Here is a 21939-nt window from a genome sequence, read left to right on the forward strand (position 1 = left end):
ATAAAGTGTGTGTAAGTACACACACACAGTATATACATACATTCACTTATATGTATATATGTATATATATAAATACAGACACACACACATATACACCATAATTATTGTCATACACCAGTAATTATTGTCAAATTGTGAAAAAAATAAACAAATGCACCCTGATGACTACATATTGAATAAATGTGCACTCTGAATACACACCAATGTTTCACCCATTACTCTTTGGCTGAGGAAAATCAGTTATGACGGTAATGAGATTTTCAGTTTTTGTCCAAGCGGGTGAGAGAATAAGTGAGCGAGAGAGCGAGAGAACAGAAGAAATGGAGGATGCCGTGAACCATCAGATTCTCCTGACAATGAAAAACATTCCCTCCTCCGGCAGTGAGCCCGTCCTGACGACTGAAGTGTGAGGGGGATATCAGCATCAATAATCTTTCATCAAGTCAAAAGCACTCGGCTGCAGCCCGCCAAGCACTCAATAGATAACTGTGAGCCATCACTCGCCGCTGAGAGAGAAAAGAACAGAGACAGGGAGCTGAAGCACCCCGGGTGGTCAGGAGATGGAAAGGGCCATCTTCCTTTACACGCTATCTGCTGCACGCACTGTTTTGTAGGCCAGTTGTTACATCTTTGTTCACGCTCTCCACTGAGGGAAATCCTGACGCTGACTTGCATACTATGAAGCAGCAGGTCACTCAGATATTACAGCTGGTAAACAAAGGTAAATGAATACACAAGCAGAAACAAACAGAATTCAGAAGGCTGATTTCCCTGAAATCCCTCAGCAAAAGTACCTGCATAATATCACGCGATATTAAACACACTATTAATCGAAAATGCACAATATCTGTACCATATTCTGAAATTACTGGCATTATTATGATTGGCCAGTTGGAAGCAGATAATATAATAATAAAAATAATATCATAAAAGCAAATAATTTTTCCAATCCCAACTACAGGTATATAATTAAATGTTTTGTACAATATAATAATTAAAATGATATATTATATAATTACTATGACAATATATAACATATATAACACTTAAAAATAATATAATGTTATCAGTTATTTTTGTATTATTTAAATACTATTATATTTGTATTAATATATTGAATTGAATTTTTTTTTTTTTTTTTTTTAGCATTTTGTTGTGCTTTTGTTTTCTTTTTTAATTAATTTTTTGCTCAGTTTTAGATTTTTATTTATTTCCAGTTAGTAATTTTACTATTTCTACTTAAACTTATTAGAGGTATTTGCCAAGGCAACATTTCTAATTTTCATTTAATTGAAATATTTTTTATTTTATTTCAGCTTAATTTCAATTGATAAAAATATTTTAATAGTTTTAGTTAATGGTAATAACACTAAATATTATTATACAATTATTTAGACTTTTAAAATGCTAGCTCTCATAAAATAAATTAAATAAATTAATTTTTATTACCATACAAGCATCAAAGGTTATATTCATGACATGAATGAAAAAAGGAATATAAATTATAATATGCAATTACCAGACATCATAAAAACAGAATACATTTATAATACCAGTCTTAAATAAATACATACATACACACAGCTTTATTTTATATAGCACCTTTAAATGTGGTTCTCAAACTGCTTTTAGTTTGAAAAAAAAAAAAAAAAAAAAAGTAAAAACTAAATAAATGAAAGAAAAAAAAAAAAAAAAATTATATATATATATATATATATATATATATATATATATATATATATATATATATATATATATATATAAAAATAAATAAATATTAGCCTCAATAATATTGAAGTCTCTAAATATGGCAACCTTCAATTGAAATCTGTAGGACTTCTTCGTCTTGTTTAATGCACTAGGTGAAAATGATAAGTTCAGATGCTGAGAAAAGTAGCAGCACAGCTCTCCTCATCAAGCCACATACTTTTAGCCATCATTCATGTTTGTAACACAAATATGCATAACAAAGTATGCGCTATATACTGGCCGTCCAACATCACGTCTCAGCCTTATCTAACAGATAAAGGCATAAGCCAGAGTTCAGCAGCATTAAAATAAATCCTGCATTATGATGCATTAGACTAAAGCGCAGGCCGTGTCTGACGGGACTCATACCCTCAGGAGTGACTGATACACCCCTCTGAGTGATGGATAGCTGTCAGAGCCACTGAGAGCTCTCAGTTCTGCCCCAAGGGGAGTGGTTTGGGACTGTAATAGTGTCCTTAATTGCCACCAAAAACACTCTTTTCTCCAGGTCATTAGACAGATTGGGAACATGAGCGAGTGTGTCAGGCTCAAAGCAGGAAACACCTGGAGACATCGCCTGGAAGCAGAGCAGGTGAGCAGCTCCAGACAATGGTCTATGGACCCTATTATCTCCTGAAACATCTCATCTTCTTCAAACAGCACTAATGGAGCGATGATTGGGTGAAGACTCCGACACAATCCAGTCATTTATCATGGAACTGACACTGGATGAGATGCTTATTGAATATGCTTCCACATCCTGAACAGAGTACAATCTTCAAATACTACACTTCACTTTCTTAAATACTTACAGCTGCCATGTTTGATGTCTGACTATGCAAAACAGCATTATTTGGGTTTTTAATACATGAAACATTTATAGAGCCTCATTAAGAAGTTCATTTATTATTTAAATGGACCAAAAGCTTGTATTCAGGCAATAATTTAGGTAAATATTTCAAGTTTCCATTCCAAAAATTATGATATTATATTATATTATATTATAATGGTTATTATCATAATTATTATTGCTATTAAATTAAAAAAATAAGATATTACTATTTAAATTAATAATAAATATTTTCAAGCTAATATGAATATTTATGGCTGTCTTAATTCATTTTTTAATGTTAAACCATCAAGATTTTATTCTGGCAGAAATATGCAGGAAGTCTTTAAAGCTTCTATTGTTTTACTTTTAAAACAATCTTGTTTTCAAGGCTACCACCTAATGCTTTGGACAGGTGACTCACCTGGTGCTGTCCACCCCGGGTTTGGTGTATGCCTCCACACAGCCCTCCCATACGCTGTTGGCCATGGCGTTCCCGATGGCCGTCATCACCATGCTGAGCTCCACAGGCCAGTCGTCCAGGTCCAGAGACCGTACACGGGACAGATGGGTGCCCAGGTTCCTGTGCATCCCGGAGCACTCGATACAGATCAGAGCGCCGAGGTTCAGACTGGCCCAGTCCGGATCTGAAGGTAAGAAACAATTACAATTCAGTTTCCTTAACAAAATTACATTTAATGCAATTCAAACTCTGATATGAATACAAGTATGGTTTGAAACTATCCAACAAAAAATGTATTTTACATAATTTATTTTATTTCTACATATTTTTACAATTATTTTAATTATTTTAAAGTGTGTGAATCTACCCCAAAATTGTCTGAAATTTTTTATTTTAATGTGGGTGAAACTACCTAAAAAAAGAAAAATGCCTGAAAAATTATTTTTTTATTTAATTATTAAAATGAAATTCCATTGCATTTTTTATTTTGTTATTTAAAACAAAAAATTATATTATTTTTATTATTTTAATGTAGGTGAACTAACAAAAACAGAAAAAATATCTGAAAATTATTTTTTCTAAATTATAAAAATTATTTTTAATTTATTTTGTTATTTTTTATTATTTATGTTTTTAATGTTTAACAAAACATGTTTGAATTTTTTTTATTATTATTAAATTATAAAAATTGTAAAATTTTATTTGACATTTTTTATTATTTTTGCACTATTTTTGTTTTTTGAACTGATAAGAAAAAAAAGAGCTCATCTTGCCGGCGATACCGGCGACCCCAGAGAGTTAAAGTACTTTATCACATTATACCTCATGCCACTATACAACAAAGGAAAAGACAAACGTAGGATAAACGTCTAATAAATTTAGATTCGCTTCTTGTTCAGAAATGGGTGCCGTCTCAATGTTTTACTCACTGGGGGCGTCACAGTCTGCACAGAAGCTGTTTCCCCTCACATTCCTGATGGACTGGATGGTCACTGCATCACTCTGGCTTCCTAATCGAGACTACGTGGCATAAAAATTCAGATATCACAGTTTGAAAAGAGCAGAAGGGTACATAATAAATGAGCACATCTTACCTTGTTCTTGCTGCTCTCACAGGACTGTAGACTGGCAAATATCTGGCTCTCAATGGCCTGAACCCAGAGTTCTCTTTCCTCATACGTGGACGCCTCAAAATGCCACATCTGACCCGTCAGGGACACAATGATGAACTCAAAGGACTCCTCTTGCTCTGAAACACACCAAACAGGAGATTAGTTTGGATACAGGTTAAATTTTTTTAGCTGAAATGATGTGTGTGTCCACAATGAAAGCAAAAATGCTATGCAACATGACAACATTGCATTTGATCACACTAATTATCAGAACATATTTGATGCTTAATAAATGTGCATTGTTTAATGTAATTAATCAATTTTTTTTTACATTTTGTTTGTGTGTGTGTGTGTATATGCTTAACATTAATTTTTAATAATTTTTATTTTTTATTTAAAAATATTATATTAAATAATTAAAACATTATTAAAAAATATGAAATTGAAGATTAAAGAAACAAAAACATAAATGCCATTATTTCCAAGTTCGAGATCATCTTCACAACAGGCTGAACATACAAACATTTAAATGGCCAATATCCAAGGTGCATTATGGGTATCTGCGATTAGTGTCAGTTGCTGTTGTTCATCAGCATCGTAAAATCCAAGTGATTAAAAAGGTAAATACATCCATTAGAGTACTTATCTCATTACCAGTGAAGACTCATTATTATTGCAGCTGCCTAAATAGAATATAATGTGGGTTAATCATTCTGGTCACAGTAATTTCCACATAGCAAAAACACACGCGAGGTGCTGCAACGTTTCTACCGAGCTCAAATGAGGGGCGAAAGGTGAAAAACAGACCATCATTTCTGCAATTTGCTCAATATTCATTTCAAAACCATGATTACTTTGATATGTACGGGACGATGATTACACACGTGAGTATTATAGCCAATGAAGCTGCATGAGGCGAAAATAAGTTCACAGACTCAATCACTGCAGTTGTTCTACAGAAAAAAGGCTGTTTATTAGAATTAAAACGCACAACATAACACCATTCATTAACGCCCACTGTAAATGATCATTAGCACATTACTGAGGTCTTACTTTTAGAGAAATTATGAAATATCAAAGTCACATGCCAAACCCAGTTTTTTTTTTTTTGTAAATCTCTCCTGTACATTGCGAGATATACATTTAACAGGGTTAAATGTATATATATTGGGTTGGCTATAATAAAATATAATATAATAATTAATTATTGATATATGTATATAGTATCAATATATAGTATCAATATATGTACATAGTATCAATATATGTTTATAATATCAATATATATTATAATATCAATATATATTATAATATTAATATATATATATATATATATATATATATATATATATATATATATATATATATATATATATATATATATATATATATATATCAATATAAGTGTGTCTTGCCTACAGTCAAGCATGGTGGTGGGAGTGTCATGGTCTGGGGCTGCATGAGAGCTGCTGGCACTGGGGAGCTACAGTTCATTGAAGGAACCATGAATGCCAACATGTACTGTGACATACTGAAGCAGGTGCTCTGCTTCAGTATGTCACAGTACATGTTGGCATTCATGATCCCCTCCCTTCGGAGACTGGGCCGCAGGGCAGTATTCCAACATGATAACGACCCCAAACACACCTCCAAGACAACCACTGCCTTGCTAAAGAAGCTGAGGGTAAAGGTGATGGACTGGCCAAGCATGTCTCCAGACCTAAACCCTATTGAGCATCTGTGGGGCATCCTCAAACGGAAGGTGGAGGAGCGCAAGGTCTCTAACATCCACCAGCTCCGTGATGTTGTCATGGAGGAGTGGAAGAGGACTCCAGTGGCAACCTGTGAAGCTCTGGTGAACTCCATGCCCAAGAGGATTAAGGCAGTGCTGGAAAATAATGGTGGCCACACAAAATATTGACAATTTGGGCCCAATTTGGACATTTTCACTTATGGGTGTACTCACTTTTGTGGCCAGCGGTTTAGACATTAATGGCTGTGTGTTAAGTTATTTTGAGGGGATAGCAAATTTACACTGTTATACAAGCTGTACACTCACTACTTTACACTGTACTTCAGTGTTGTCACACGAAAAGATATAATAAAATATTTACAAAAATGTGAGGGGTGTACTCACTTCTGTGAGATACTGCATATATATATATATATATATATATATATATATATATATATATATATATATGTGTGTGTGTGTGTGTGTGTGTGTGTATATATTTTTTTTTGCAGGGTTAGCTGTAATATAATATAATATACAATTTATTATATTTTAAAGAATTTTTCATGAATTATCAAGAAATTATGAAATAATATATCAAATACATAATAAAAAAAAGAAAAACTACAATTTAAATTTATCATGTTTATTTGGAACTTAATGAATATAAAAGAAAAAGATACCATTATTCATAAAAAAATTTACATGAAATGGTGCATGGTAGAAAGTCTCTACCAGATGACATTTCTGCAATCACACCACCTATCACTAAATAAAAACTCCACACATAACTGTAAATTTAGATGAAATGTTGAGCGTGGTTTTAAGGCAGCGGTTTATCTTGAAAGTGAAGTATATAGATCTCTGTCTGCTCTCATCTCCAATCAATAATCTCCATATGATAACTCGAACACATGCATATGATTGTCACTGCATGGCCTCAAGCGAACGGCAACAATACAATTAGTTTGACACCCTCCTCAATTATCCGATTTATTCACGGGACTTGACTCCAGGTCAGAGATCAATACAGAGCCAGCAGCTTTGTGTCTAAATCAAGGACTAAAGGGTGAAGGTCTGTCGCCCCAGTTGATCTCTCTTCTTTGTTTACATTTCATGCTTCTTTTTGCTGGAAATCAACCACAAATGTATGACGGGATGCACAATTCATGTGGATAAATATGTTGCACAAAGCTCTCTAGAACTAGTTTAGTACTATTGTTCCTAGTATTGTTGTTTACGGGGCAGTCGTGGCCTAATGGATAGAGAGTCGGACTTGTAACCCAAAGGTCATGGGTTCGAGTCTCAGGTCTGGCAGGGATTGTAGGTGGGGGAGTGAATAACCAACACTCTCTCCACCTTCAATACCACGACTGAGGTGCTCCGGGTGTATGTTCACTACTGCGAGTACACTTGGATGAGTTAAATGCAGAGAACAAATTCTGAGTATGGGTCACCATACTTGGCCACACACCACTTCCCTTTCCCCCTCCTTTCCTTTTTCCTAAATGTGGTCAAAATAGGGGAAACATATTTCATTTTTAGCACAAATTAAAACACTCAGAATATTTACTTTTGATTTTAGTAATAAGCAGATCGTGCAAACGCCTTGAATGCAACAGATTTTGTATTTTAGGATCACATTTTGTATTTGGGTAATATTTTGGCTGTGGTGATACAGTGTCTCTCCTGCTATTATGAAAAGCGACACAATTATCTTGCTTTGCACTGTCCAACGATTACACACATCTGCATCTCAACACAAGACAATTATTCTGTTGGCTGGCCATCTGATAAATTAGCCATTACAACAGGTAATTTCAATATGGAATTATTAAAAAACTCTGTTTCTGATGTCAGCAGCTTGAAACCACAGAGAATAGAGGATAATCGACATACATTTTGTGCTTTAGTTGTTAGGCAGCGCACAAATCACAGTAATTGTTATTTCAGTAATATTTATTTGAATAAAAAGGAGTGTAAAAGTTTATTGCTAAATCTAGTGAGCTGCCTAGTTAGAATTTGAATGCACTAAAATGCTGTCTAGACAGGCACACTAGGTTTAGAAACATATCCTATCCTTCTCTGCTCTCTATATACAGTGGTCAGTATTCATAATTCATAATTCACATCCAAATTACCAGCTGTTCATTGTAATAAAAAGAAAATCACTTGACAGTTAAAAAAGAGAAAATGGACCATTAATTGTTGCATGTCAGGATCAACAATACCAATTTGTTTTAACTAATTCAAATGTTAGGCTTCAAATATAATATTATATATACAGGGTTTATATACAGGTCACAGTTTTCCACTCAAAGCAATTAAAAGTTCAAAAGCCAAAATAAAATAAAATGAAATGAGATAAAAAAGTATAAAATACTTCAAATTGGTTTATGTTAAAAATTTTTTTTTTAAATATTTAGTTTAAAATTAAAAAAGAAAATTAAATTAGGAGGAAACACTTGCATCACAACTATCCCAGGATGCAATGAGGTTGAGTAATTGTTCAGAATAATCAGTCCTAGAACCTAAACAAAGATAAAGCTCAAAAATGAGATATTTAAATTGTTTAACATTTGTTGGTCGTTTCCATACGTTCATATGCATTATTTTATAGAACCAATTACTTTTATCTTATTCTAAAATAAGGAAAATGTCCCAAATGTGTGACTTTAGTGAAAATAAAAGTGAAAAATAAAAGAAAATAAAAATAGAAAATAAAAGTGAAAATGCAGTGCATTAAAGGAAAAACGTAAGCATTGTATTACAAAAATTACTCAAAGACTCAGAGTTCTGTTGATATAAAATGTGCAATAACACAAGCTCCCAATCAGCCACTGGTGCTCAGAAATTAGCAGTAATGAGACGGAGCAGAGCAGGTTCTGCCTGACTACATCCAGTTAAAATCCAATCTGAGGGACTGGAGGCAAAGAGGGCAGAAACAACTTACCTTAATTAATATGCTACAATAAAAGAAAGATAACATCTACAACCTCCTCTCCTCCTGGCCCTTGTGATCTTTCATTCATGTTTCTATTCACACCGCATTCACACTCAGGCACACAATATACACGTCCATTTCAAAGGTTAAGTGTTGGTAAGATTTTTTTAAATGTTTTTAAAGTCTTGTATCCTCACCGAAGCTGATTTTAAAATACAGTAAAATTGTGGAATTGTTTATAATTTAAAATAACTGTTTTATATTTTAATATATGTTAAAATGTAATTTATTCCTGTGATGCAAAGCTGAATTTTCAGCATCATTACTCCAATCTTCAGTGCCACATGATCCTTCAGAAATCCTTTTGATATGCCAACTTTATGCTCAAGAAACATTTCCTCTTATTGTCAATGTTGAAAACAGCAATCTTTTCATAAACAAAAATGTCTTTAATGTCACTTTTGATCAATTTAATGCATCCTTGCTTAAAAACAATATTAATTTCAGGGACTTGATTGCATCCATCAGGAATAAAGCATTTTTTTTCTTTTTAATAATATGTACTGTTAAATCATGCACAATAAGACCAATAACATTTATTGAAACACTAACTAGGGTTAATTTTGGTCTTTAATTTGAGATCTGTTCCAACAACCTGAAAAGCCCTCCCCCCCAAAAAATCTAAGCAAATTAGCACAGAAAGCGAGAATGAAGAAGAGGAAAATGAATTCCCAACATTTGCTCAAGTGCATCCCATCTAATGGAGGCAGATGCTTCTAGTCCAAACGCCCTCCGGGTCAGACGCCTGCTCCAGTACCACATCTGGACCTGCCAGTGTGACCCGATTGCTATTCTGTCAGAGCATGCGGCCACGCGACCTCAAATCCATCACATCAGAGCCGTGCAAAGCCGCTAGGGGTTTAAGTCAAGGTGTGTGTGCGTGTGTGTTGCTTTACAAACTCCAATGGGTGACTATCTTGAATCCAACACATGTGCGCTTGTACATTAAACAGGTCTGAGCCTATAGAGATGCTAGCTGGTGTCTAAGAATTAACGGGCAGCTGGGAGGAACCAGACCTGCCTGTGCCATCTGTAAATGTCAGCGGCAGCGTTTGCTCATTTTACACATCATTAAAGGCAATATTCCTAACCTGTATTAGAGCAATCAGCACGCGCCCATTACTGACACGGGCCTGGGGGGATACGGGCCAAACACTGAGGAGGCGAGAACGCACTCACCGTCTCCATCAGACGCACACACAGTGTAAACAATAACACCCCTTACACACACGGCACTTCAGACAATGAACTGAAGGTAAATGCAGACATAAACACACCCCAACAATGATCTGATGCATGTGAATATACAAATATATACAGTACATGCAGTCGCATTTATCTTCTTTACAAGGTCTAACAGAGACGCAGGGCTTCAAGGAACCAACACATTCGGTCTAAAAACACATGAAGCTTCATTTGCTGCAGGCTGTCTGGAAGCTGGGCAAGTGTATTTATCAGCCTGGAGAATCAAAACAAGTAATGCCACCTGGACATCATTATATCAGTACAAAAACTAACAAAAAAAAAGAAAAAGAAAAGAAGATAGAATTAAATACTTTGTATTTAGAGCAAAAGTGAATCAGGAAACTGATTAAATGATTGGAAGATCGTTCCATATTGCTTATTTTATATACTGATTATTTATTTGTTCAAATGTCTGATTATTGATATGCAGAACCAATATTAAATAGTTTTATTTTCTGCCACAATACTAACTAAATGATCAGACTACAAGAATAAAAACATAAAAATAATTAATTAGATTAAATCATTTACATACAAAATGTAATGATAATTTTAAATATATATAACACAAATAATAATAAATGAGATTTTATAATTAATATTTTAAAAAGTATTTAAAATTGTACAAGTTTAAATATGTAAATACAAAAAAATTACAGTAATAATGATTAGATTAGATGAAATATTTAAAAACATAAAATGTAATAATTTTAAATATATATAAAAACAAATCAAATTAAAATAATAATTGTTACTATTAATAATAACAATAATAATGAGATAAAATAAATATTATTTTTAAATATTTCAATATTAATAATTAAATTAAAATGTAATAGTGGTAATACCAGGGCTCTGAACCGGTTCAAGGAACGAAAACAAAAACCGGAAACAAACTAAATTTTGACTGGAACAGTACCGGAAACAGAAACTAAATCAAATTTTATAGTTCCGAAAATAATCCAAAATTTGAAATGGCCATTAACCGGTTAATAACGTTATTTTATCGTTCCATTTAATATTTGAAATTTGCTGTCAACCAATCACGAATTCAAGTAGTACAGACTATGCAAATATGATGCTGATGCATCCAGCGAGTGAAATGCCCGCCCGCGCTCAGCTGTGAACTCTAGTCGCAATGGCAATGAATTCTGCTACCATCTGTTTTAATGGGAGGTAGCAAAAACTGACAGGGTAGCACAAATCTTCAGAACACCGGCGTTAGAGTTTATCCGACGACAGTGTAAGATGGATTCAACAGATCTTACGCACCTGCGGCGCTTCTGTGAACGGAGAAAACACAATAAAACTATAGGCTTACATAAAAAGGAATATTTATGCCTATACACTAAATATATTTCACGTAAATCATTGACTGATTAACAAAACGAAAGAAAACAAAATATGCTGAGTTAGGCCTACGGTTCATTGTGACGCATTTCAACGTTCTCGGAAAGGAAAACGAGACGGCAGAAAGTAGCTATATTTATCTTGCAAAAGCTTTAGAGTTTTATTTGTTTACAATAGCTTGACAGTTTTAAATGATGTCTTGCATCTGTATAACCAACCAGCGTTGGTCTGGCCATATCGCGCTGGCGCCTCGCGCACAAAGACACATATTTTTGCGACATTCCCAACAAGCACAGAACGTTCCCAGTTCGTAATTTTTTTGGGAACCAAATAAGAACGTCCTGGGAACCAAAAATTGTTAGCTGGGTTGCTACCAGTTCATTATCAAAATAAAATACAGTTAAAGGAACGTGTAAAAAGTTACAGTGCTCCGTTGTCCGATCTGTTGCGTTCAGCGCCACCACCGCCTCACTGTGCTGTTATTGCCGATGTGAAGGATGTTTTACGTCGATGAAAGTAAAAAATGAAAGTAATAGCCAATAAATAATATTTTAGTATACAAAATATTTGGAATCGTGCCGAGTGAGAGAGGTAGGTATCAGTCTGATATATTCTGATATAACTAAAATGAATCAGACTTCATTTAGTTGTCTAAGCATGTCTTAATTGTGGACGTTCGCGTAAAACGAGACTATTTGTGAATCAGCGCTGTATAAATCTCCCGGACACTTCCCAGAGACGTTCGCTCAAAGCAAAGCACGAAAAAGTTGCCTTACCTTCTTAGAGAGCGACAGCACATTTGATTTATGATGCTTCACAACAGCTAAAATTTGATTTCTGCCAGCATTCGCCACTTTTGATTGCCCCGTAAATGAGATAAACTGATAGCAATTTATTCAAGGATCCAAGCGCCCCCCTCCACCCACTCCTCTGCCTTCAGCAGATACAACTTGCTCCATGTGAGTGATTCTCATACTTAAGCAATATGTCTGTATTCTGCATGCACTCACTAGAACAGACAAGCGCGCACTAATAGAACCTTTCAGGCTGTACAGAGGCAAAAACGACGATGTTCATGATGGAAATTGCGTCCGCACACACATTCAGCCGCTGTTATTCCGCCAGATGACCAAGCCAAGCTTAAGAAAATCAGAGCTTAGACCTCGTACTCTTGAGGAACTGACTGCGTAATGAGACAGAACGAGCGCTAAGAACGTCTTTAACTCGTGCTGCGATGGGAAATGACCACGTTTGCGATCCCTTGAGCTTGTAATGTCATCCATACACATTTAAAACTAATAAAAGAGTCACAATAGTGGCGCTGGATCATTTGAGGCGATTTGAGCTCATGTAAAAACACAATTAAACTTGATCCTGGTCGCATTTAAATAGCCGAAACGAATGAAAATTAAACAAAAATCCTTCTTCAAACCCTAAATGTTGACAGAATCTGTCTTTATATCACCTACAGACATTTATTTACCATTTAAGTGATTGACTGTGGTGTTTTTGTTTGACTTCAAAGATGCACATAGGCTATATGTGGATTTATTAAATAGTTGTCCAAAAAAACCCCAACAATTTTATTAGGAAGCGTCTGTGTCATCATCATTGATGGACGGTGTCCATCCAGTTGATGGATTTTGCCTATTGGCACCAAAACAGCCAGAGGGAAGCACTTTTGTTTCCTCAATAACAACCAATTAGAAGACTGTATTTGTCATTGGGACGGGCAATAAAACCCAAGTGGCACCGTCTTCATGACACATCATCTCTGTTGTACGTGGCACAAAACAATGAATCAACAATGAAGATTTCTAATTCAGAAAAATATTTAATTATTTTATTAGCCACAGGTCAATTGGACTTTTTTTTTTTATATACACGAGTATTTTGTACCTAAAACAAGTCTACAAATGCTAAAACTGTTACTGATATCCCATAAACTACTGGTGTTTGTGTTGTTGTTACCAATGGGACAGTGAGATATAGATGATATAGTAAATGGCAATTTTTTGTACAAATAACACAAACTTGTCCAGTTTTGAAGTGAAGTGAAGTCCCTTTACCCCTTTTGCCCCCTTTTGCATCCCTTTACCTTCATTCCCTGCAGAAAGGCCATCCGGTTTGGTGATGCCTGTGCTTTTTTTCCGTCTGTGTTTCTTGCGGTTGGCATGAGGTGATGGTGGAGGCTCAAGTTTGGGACTGGTGGCGCTGCTCATGCCAGGGGTGGAGCTGAGAGGATCTGACATCCCATTGGCTGGAGGAAAGAAAACAGACATGAAGCTCAACCAAAGATGACAAAACCTGAAATCCTTACAGTCAAACGTCAAACATTTTTGCTCCTTTTTTTCCTTACTGGCCAAAGATTGTATCAACTTTATATTAAATATTTATTATATTTCACATTTAAAGAAAATCATAAAACAACAATAATAAAATTAATACATATGCTGTTATATTATATAATACAATTGTAACTATTTGTTTTGATTAAGCAAATATAACCCAAAAAATACAGGTAACTTACAAGATTAAAGCTCACTTATCGGTTTTTGCTAATTAACTCTTCATATATATACACACACACACACACACACACACACACACACACAACAATAAAATAAAAACCCAAAACTTTTTGCTTCCTAGCACAACTGATGAACTTATATCATCTCCTAAACAGGTTATAGTTCAACGACAGATGATTTTTCCTTAATTTTGGACCCTGGTTACCCACTTCCACCACATTTTACAGCACAAGTGAAGATCCACAACCACAGAGAAAAACAAGAGCTGGACCACACCTCCGTTTCACCTCTATTAGCTTGACGAGAAGGGGATGTGCACGTGAGTAACAAATGATGATTTGCTGTTGCCCGAGGACCGGCGCTGTAATGGGAGATGCCACACGAGCATCCGAGAGGTTGGGTTGGGCGTAAGGTTCAGAAGCGATATTAACCTGCCGCTCCATGCTAGTGTGTTCCTGTGACGCGGTAAGAAAAGGGGGTGTCAGTAGGGAAGCCACGGCCATCTTTCTGAGCCTCATGACACTTCCACATCATTTTTGGGCGCCCTCGGGACACTATTACCCAAAACCCCCGACCAGCCCAGGGGCAGAGGGGCCCGGCAAAGTGGACCCCATATTGTTAGCGGCCCTCAGAAACACTCTCGCACACACAGTGTGTCAGATGCGGGCAGCCTCCTCCATTGTCTTGGCATCAAAAGCTCATTGTAGTGTTGCAAACTCCATTCATCTCCACAGGCCTGGGGTATATAAGAGTGTGTGCGTGCAAATGTGTGTGTGTGTGTCACAACACTCGGGTCTGGGAGTGTCTGAAACCCGCGGAGCTAAATAACGCATATTCTAATGGCACCAACAACCATTAGCCTGTGTAGAACATTAGGCGTAATTTGAGGGTTTACCTTGAGGGATCGCTGGGCTAGCATGCTCTTTAAAGAGAGAGAGATGGAGGCGGCGCAGGGGGTACAGGACAATAAACTACAGCCACCCGATCTGCCGTAGGCACCGACGACTTTAGTGTCTAGCTAATGCTACCTTTAACACTTCAGTTTCCCTGCAAAAGTTCAAAAAATTGACCGTCTCATATGGTAAACCGACACAATTTGTTGTTTTATTGATAAGACTCGGTTAATAATTTTGATTGAGGCGTTTAATAAGAACAGCTTGATAATGAATAAATGATGAAGCGGAGGATTACTCAAATGCACTGTGGGATTTGAGCTTAATTACACATGGCAAGAGACAAATTAGAGGGTTTAACAATTAGCCTCGTTACACAATTACGATAATTCTCAATCAATATTGTTGCTTTATCTTTATCAAAAATGTGTAAGAAAGATTCATCCTAATGATAATGTTACTGTGGTATCTGGACAATATACATATGAATTTTTTGTAAATTAATTTCTTTAATCAAATGTCAAGATTATGGGTTTATATGTATACATTAATATTTTAATTAATAAGGAAAAGTGCAGTTATCAAGGCACTTTTCACCATTTTAATCACTTTTCACTTTAAATAGAAATGATTAGTGAATTTTGAGTACATATAGATACATATTTGTGCAAAATACACAAAAATAATATACATATACAAATATACAAAAATATATATATTAAAATCTATTTTCATTATTAAAGATTCTACCATGATAACTGTATATTATTTTATTATTTTTATAATTTAATAATTAAATTGTATTACATTTACTTAAAATATATAAAAATAAATTTTAAAAAATAATATAAAATGATTGCCTTTGACACCAATTTTAAAAAACATTAAATGCCTTTTTAATTAATCAAAGATACTACCAACAATATTTGAGTATTTTAAGATTTAAATATTATTTATTAATAGTCTCTAAATAAAATGAAAATGTACTATCATTGGATATAATTAGTAAAAATGCACTTCAGTATAATCTGTAAATTTAGACCGTTTCTGTCAGTTATACTAAAAACAAACAAACAAAAAAAACCTCAGCCATGCTCATAAGTGGTAGCACAAACCCCCCACTTAAGGCCTCTTCTTTTCCCAAGATCACCGTGTTTACCATGAGTGCCGTTTAGGCTCTACAAAGCAGATATAGTGATATGAGCTCGCTGGAAACACGGCAGGTTGGCAGTTGATGCTTCATCACTGACTCTGTGTTCACCATTGATATTCATGACTTTAAGAGTCTGCTCTCCCTCCCGCGTATGAATGGCAAAGCAGCGTTCCCAGCTGCCACACACGTTGTGGCAGGGACGCGAACGTCTGTTTCAATTTCTACACTCCTCTTCCCAACAGCCCCCCTGGGACCAATCATTAGCTACAGCAGACAGCTGGGGGTAGAGGGCTTCTGAGAATACTGTTCACACACTACACACATGCAAAAGCTCTCGCACATACAAGCACACAAACACACACACACACACACACTCTCAGTGAAGAGCACCCAGCTCCGGCTGTGACAGCGGTGGCATTGTGTGTATAGGTTGAAGTTAACAGTGAAGGGCTGCCCTTGTCAGATCACCCATCTGAACCTCTGTTTACAGAGTCATCACTAAACGAAAAAGTACCAAGGTACAGCGGTAGATGGTTGCAAATCATGTGGTGCTTTGAGTTCAACACTGTTCACACCAAGAACGATGACTATAAAGATAACGATATTAGCGTCCACACCATACGATATCGTCTGTTTATTTTAAGCGCATGTGCGTCTGCCTCTTAAAATTCTCGAGCTTGCTATAACAGGATTGATTCTAATTGGTTGTCAATGATTTTATTGTTCATCAGCTGGAAAAAATCGTTCTGAAAGTGATTCCAACGATATCGTTTCTCTGTGCCGTTATAGCTGTGGTGTGGACTCGGCTATTCTTTAATACTGAAAATGATTTTTAGAACTATATCTTTATCGTTATCTTTACAGTTATCACCCTTGATGTAAACAGGCCTTTATACTATGGAAATGAATTAAACTGATATTTATGGTACTTTATCATTTAAATTTTGATTAATTATTAGATTTTTTTCACTTTTAGCTAGTCTGTATATTTTCAAAATGTAACCACTGTGATCTTTTGATTTGACTGCCCTTTAGTATCTCATGTATCAGGGATATATACCTTTGACAATTTGAACATTTTGTTTCCACCTTTTCTATATATTTTATTATACCATAATATTGTTCCCTTTTTGGACCTCATGTTTATTAAAGTGTTTTCTTTATCAGAATACTTAAGAACATTTATTTAATAGACATGGCTCCATAATAATGTTTGAGGCTTAGGACCAGTAAAATAATTATACTATATCATTCTGACTAATGCTATAGTTGTTTGCCTAACAGACTAGTTTTGAATAGCTGACAAGCTTGTTTTTTTTTGCCAAAATATGTGAAAAGTTCCCTAAACATACATATTTTTGGTGTGAAAATATTACACAATGTTCTTTAGAGGGGTAATATGATGCTATTTTAAAGATGCTTATTTTGTGTATTTGGTGTAACAGAATATGTTGACATGCTTTAATGTTTAAAAAACACATTATTTTTCATATACTGTACATTACTGTAGGTCCTTTATGCCCCGCCTCTCTCAAACGTGTCGTTTTCTACAAAGCCCCTCCTTCTGACAAGCGCAGTCTGCTCTGATTGGCCAGCTGACCCAGTGCATTGTGATTGGCCGAATACCACAAGCACATGTCAGAAATGTAACGCCCCTTAAAATAATCATGAGCTTCAGCTTTCAAAGTAAATATAAAGACAGTTAATAATGCCCTTAGTTTTATCAGTTCACGCCCCGAGAGGGGAACAGAGTCGCGTGACAGACACCGTGATGATGCTCGTATGTGTTTGCAGTACACAAGCTGCGAGTAAGAAACCACTGTGATTTGACCCTGTCTCCCTCTCTCATACACCCATGCACACACACACACAACGCGCAAAACTCCTCATTTGAACAGTCAATAGCAAATACATAAACTAATAACAAAACATACAATCGCTGATTCAGAAGCACCAGATTGTCATAGCAAAGTCAGAATTACCTCCTCTCCTTGGTTCACGAAACAGTCATCCATAAAATGTGTTGCACAAATTCACACATCAGGGTTGTGGCTGTTCTGTTGTAAGTAATCTTAATGATTCCTAAATGCATCTACTTTCGGAAGGCCAAATAAAGTGCTTTTGCACAGAAACACACGGCTTCTCCGTGACACAGCTGCATCAACACTACTGCGGTTACTGAAACCACACCTTCTTTCTTTGTGTGAACATTTGGGCGGCATTACGCAAATATTTCCACATTGTGACGTAGACATGTGGGGGTGTGTTTGAATGAGCCGTTTTAGGGGGGCGTGGCTTAACTCTGATAAAGAATATCTCTTTGGTTTTGAGACTTTAGTCTTTGCAACTTCAGGGATCTTATCTATGCACAAACAGCTTGTAACACTCCAAAGAGAAAGGACAATTTGAAATCACATTATATGACCCCTTTAAAATACAGTCTTTGAAATAGACAATATATATATATACACACATACATACAGTATATATATATATATATATATATATATATATATATATATATATATACACATACAGTATATATATATATATATATATATATATATATATATATATATATATATATATATATATATATATATATATATATATATATATATATATATATATATATATATATATATACACACATACATATACACACACATAACATACCACACACATAATATGAGGAGTGTCAGATCCAAGTTATGTTTAACAGCGGCAACTCTAAACCAGTGGTTCTCAACCTTTTTTTCCACCGGGCCACACTATGGTCCAAGTGCAAGTCTCACGGGCCGCACGCATGTCATTTACATATTACGTCATCAATACAAACCAACCAGATTTATAATATGATTTATAGCCTAAATATTATGATATCTAAACGATTACATTTATTGAAATAAATAAATAATTTGGTGGGCTGCATTTGGATTCGTGACGGGCCGCATGTTGAGAACCACTGCCATAGACCATAGAAAAAAAAGAAGAAATCAATAACTTTGTAGCTTTAAGGATTCATCTATATTTAATTTATACTTTTAATTTTAAAGTTTTTAATTTTAAAGTCAAATAAATGTTAAAATTGATAGCTCTCATTTATATTGTAATGCTGAATGGCTATAATCAATGGTTAAAAAATCTATTTCATAGAGACATCAGTAGTCTTGGTATCAGTGATACTTGCCTTCAGTATAAAAGTACACTATCTTTATGTTGTTTCTACATTAATTTGAAGATTGCATGTAAAATTATTGCAATATAAAAGTATATTTAAAAACTTTAATATTAGGTGAGATTAATAACGATTAATTTCAGAAAAATGTGCGATTAACATATATATATAAATCTCAGATTTCATAGACTGTATCTTGAAGTTTATTTTTTCTTAGCATGCTGGCATATTTACACACACACACACACACGTATATGTATATATATATATATATATATATATAAATATATAAATATGTCTATGAAATCTATGAGATTTTTTAACTGGTTTATACTTAAAACAAGCGAATAAGCAAAAGTGAACTTGTATTAAGATAGTCTTTGAAAACAAGTCTTAATCTTCTGCAGTGTTGCTACATGTAAATGTATTTTACCTGGAAAACAAGCCAAAAAAGTCTCTCTAAAAACTTAAGAAGTCTGAGGTGAGGTAAGTTGAAGTGTGCAAGGAACCTGAATGCATTTACAGCCTAATCTGAGTTTAGCTGAGGCCGCTCTTCAGGCAGCAGCAGGAAATAAGGTGGTCAGCTAACCTGCGATTAGCGAGCGTTAGCGTCCCCGCGGGAAACGGCACTTTACGCTGCAGATCTGGAGACGAGGTCTGTGGGTGAGCCAGGGAAGATTGGAGGGTGTGAACAAAGAACATTAATTCATTTCTTAATAGCTCTCAATTTTTTCTTCCAGCGTACGTGAGGAGAAACTTAGATTTCTCGCAGTCGCTAATTCGAGAGCTAGCGGTATGGACGGTAATTTTGCAAGGAAGACGATGACGCCCCCCTCCCTCCACTCCTACCCCTTGACACGGCTGCCGTGTGAGCAGCCCCCGTCCGTAATCAATGCCAATGGCTGCAATTAATGCTGAGAAAAGTGTGCAGAACACAATCACTACTTCCTTCTTATTATTGTCAATTAGAGAGCGCTAATCAAGGCATGGGTAGCACACGCCGCTGCTCTCTCCAAACGAAATGTCAAACTTCATTACAGCCGAGAGTGGGAATCAAACTCCCTGCGCTCGCTGCCTCCTCTAGCTCCGTGGGGGAGACGTCTTCTCCGCCCCTAACTACGGCAGACTTCAGATTAGCGTCACACTGCTAGACTAGCTCAGCTGCTGCACGCTAATCTACATGCTAACCGAATGTAGCCTAAAAGCAGTTCATCACACTTAATTGTAATAATTCCAATATTATGACGATTCAATGCATAAAATGATCAGTAGAGAAAAAAAATCCAGAAAACTGCAATTAATGTGTAAACAAGCATTCTATCCATAAAATGATCAAAAGAACAAGAAAATCACCTGGTGCTTAGCAAAATACTAACAAAAAATCAGAATGAATAAGAATATGAAGATTCTATGCACGTGACCACCACATAAGAAATCTACCTAGCAACCATCCAGAAGACCCTAGCAACTACATAGCAATATATTAACTACTAATAAGAACAAATCCATAAATAATGATTTTAGGCATACAATGATCAGTCGAGCAAGAAAAATACCTAGTAACCACCAGAAAACCCCAACAACTGTATAACAACATGCTAGCAACCAACTAGAACAAATGTGTAGACAACTACCTAGCAACCACCTAAAACACCTAAGCAACACCCAACCAACCATCCAGAACACCCTAGCAACTGCATAGCAACATGCTAGCAACCAACCAGAACAAATGCATAGACAACTACCTAGCAACCACCTAAAACACCTTAGCAACACCCAACCAGCCATCCAGAACACCCTAGCAACTGCATAGCAACCAACTAGAACAAATGTGTAGACAACTACCCAGCAACTACCTAGAACACCTTAGCAACACCCAACTAACCATCCAGAACACCCTAGCAACTGCACAGCAACATGCTAGCAACCAACTAGAACAAATGTGTAGACAACTACCTAGCAACCACCTAGAACACCTTAGCAACACCCAACTAAACATCCAGAACACCCAAGCAACTGCATAGCAACATGCTAGCAACCAACCAGAACAAATGCGTAGACAACTACCTAGCAACTAGCTAAAACATCTTAGCAACACCCAACCAACCATCCAGAACAACCTAGCAACTGCATAGCAACATGCTAGCAACCAACCAGAACAAATGCTTAGATAACTACCTAAAACACCTTAGCAACAGCCAACCAACCATCCAGAACACCCTAGCAACTGCATAGCAACATGCTAGCAACCAACCAGAACAAATGTGTAGACAACTACCAAGCAACCACCTAGAACACCCTACTAACTGTAGAGCAACATGCTATCAACCAATGTAAACAAATGCAGAAATTAGGATTTTATGCTTACAATGATTGATGGAGTAAGACAACTATCTAGCAACCACCCAGAACACCTTAGCAACACCCAAGCAACCACTCAAAACACTCTAGCAACTGCATAGAAACAACCAATTAGAACAAATGTGGAAATGCGGATTCTATGCATAAAATGGCAACAGAGTGAGAAAACTACCAAGCAACCACCAGAACACCCTAACAACACATTGGTAACCACCTTGAACATCCTAGCAATTGCATTTTCAGAAAATGTAAAAACCCAGTTCCTTTATAAAACTGTACACAACAAAACACTAGTGAAGTACACAAGATAATTAAGAGACGTTTGATACATGCTGA

At 35.7% G+C, this 21939-nt stretch overlaps 1 protein-coding gene across 2 annotated transcripts in view; it reads right to left on the minus strand.

The window, feature by feature from the left end:
* Positions 1-21939, minus strand: part of LOC306863316 (arf-GAP with GTPase, ANK repeat and PH domain-containing protein 3-like) — a gene marked incomplete at its 5' end in the record, with an annotated part of 172460 nt that overhangs the window by 21111 nt on the left and 129410 nt on the right. For both annotated transcript variants that reach the window (XM_079406570.1, XM_079406569.1), the window contains 4 exons: positions 3003-3225; positions 3971-4061; positions 4136-4290; positions 13586-13747. In XM_079406570.1, the coding sequence (XP_079262696.1) occupies positions 3003-3225; positions 3971-4061; positions 4136-4290; positions 13586-13747 (631 nt within the window). The remainder of the gene's footprint in view (positions 1-3002; positions 3226-3970; positions 4062-4135; positions 4291-13585; positions 13748-21939) is intronic.

This window comes from Barbus barbus (genome assembly GCF_936440315.1).
Source record: "Barbus barbus genome assembly, chromosome: 44".
NCBI classification, from domain to species: Eukaryota; Metazoa; Chordata; class Actinopteri; order Cypriniformes; family Cyprinidae; genus Barbus; species Barbus barbus.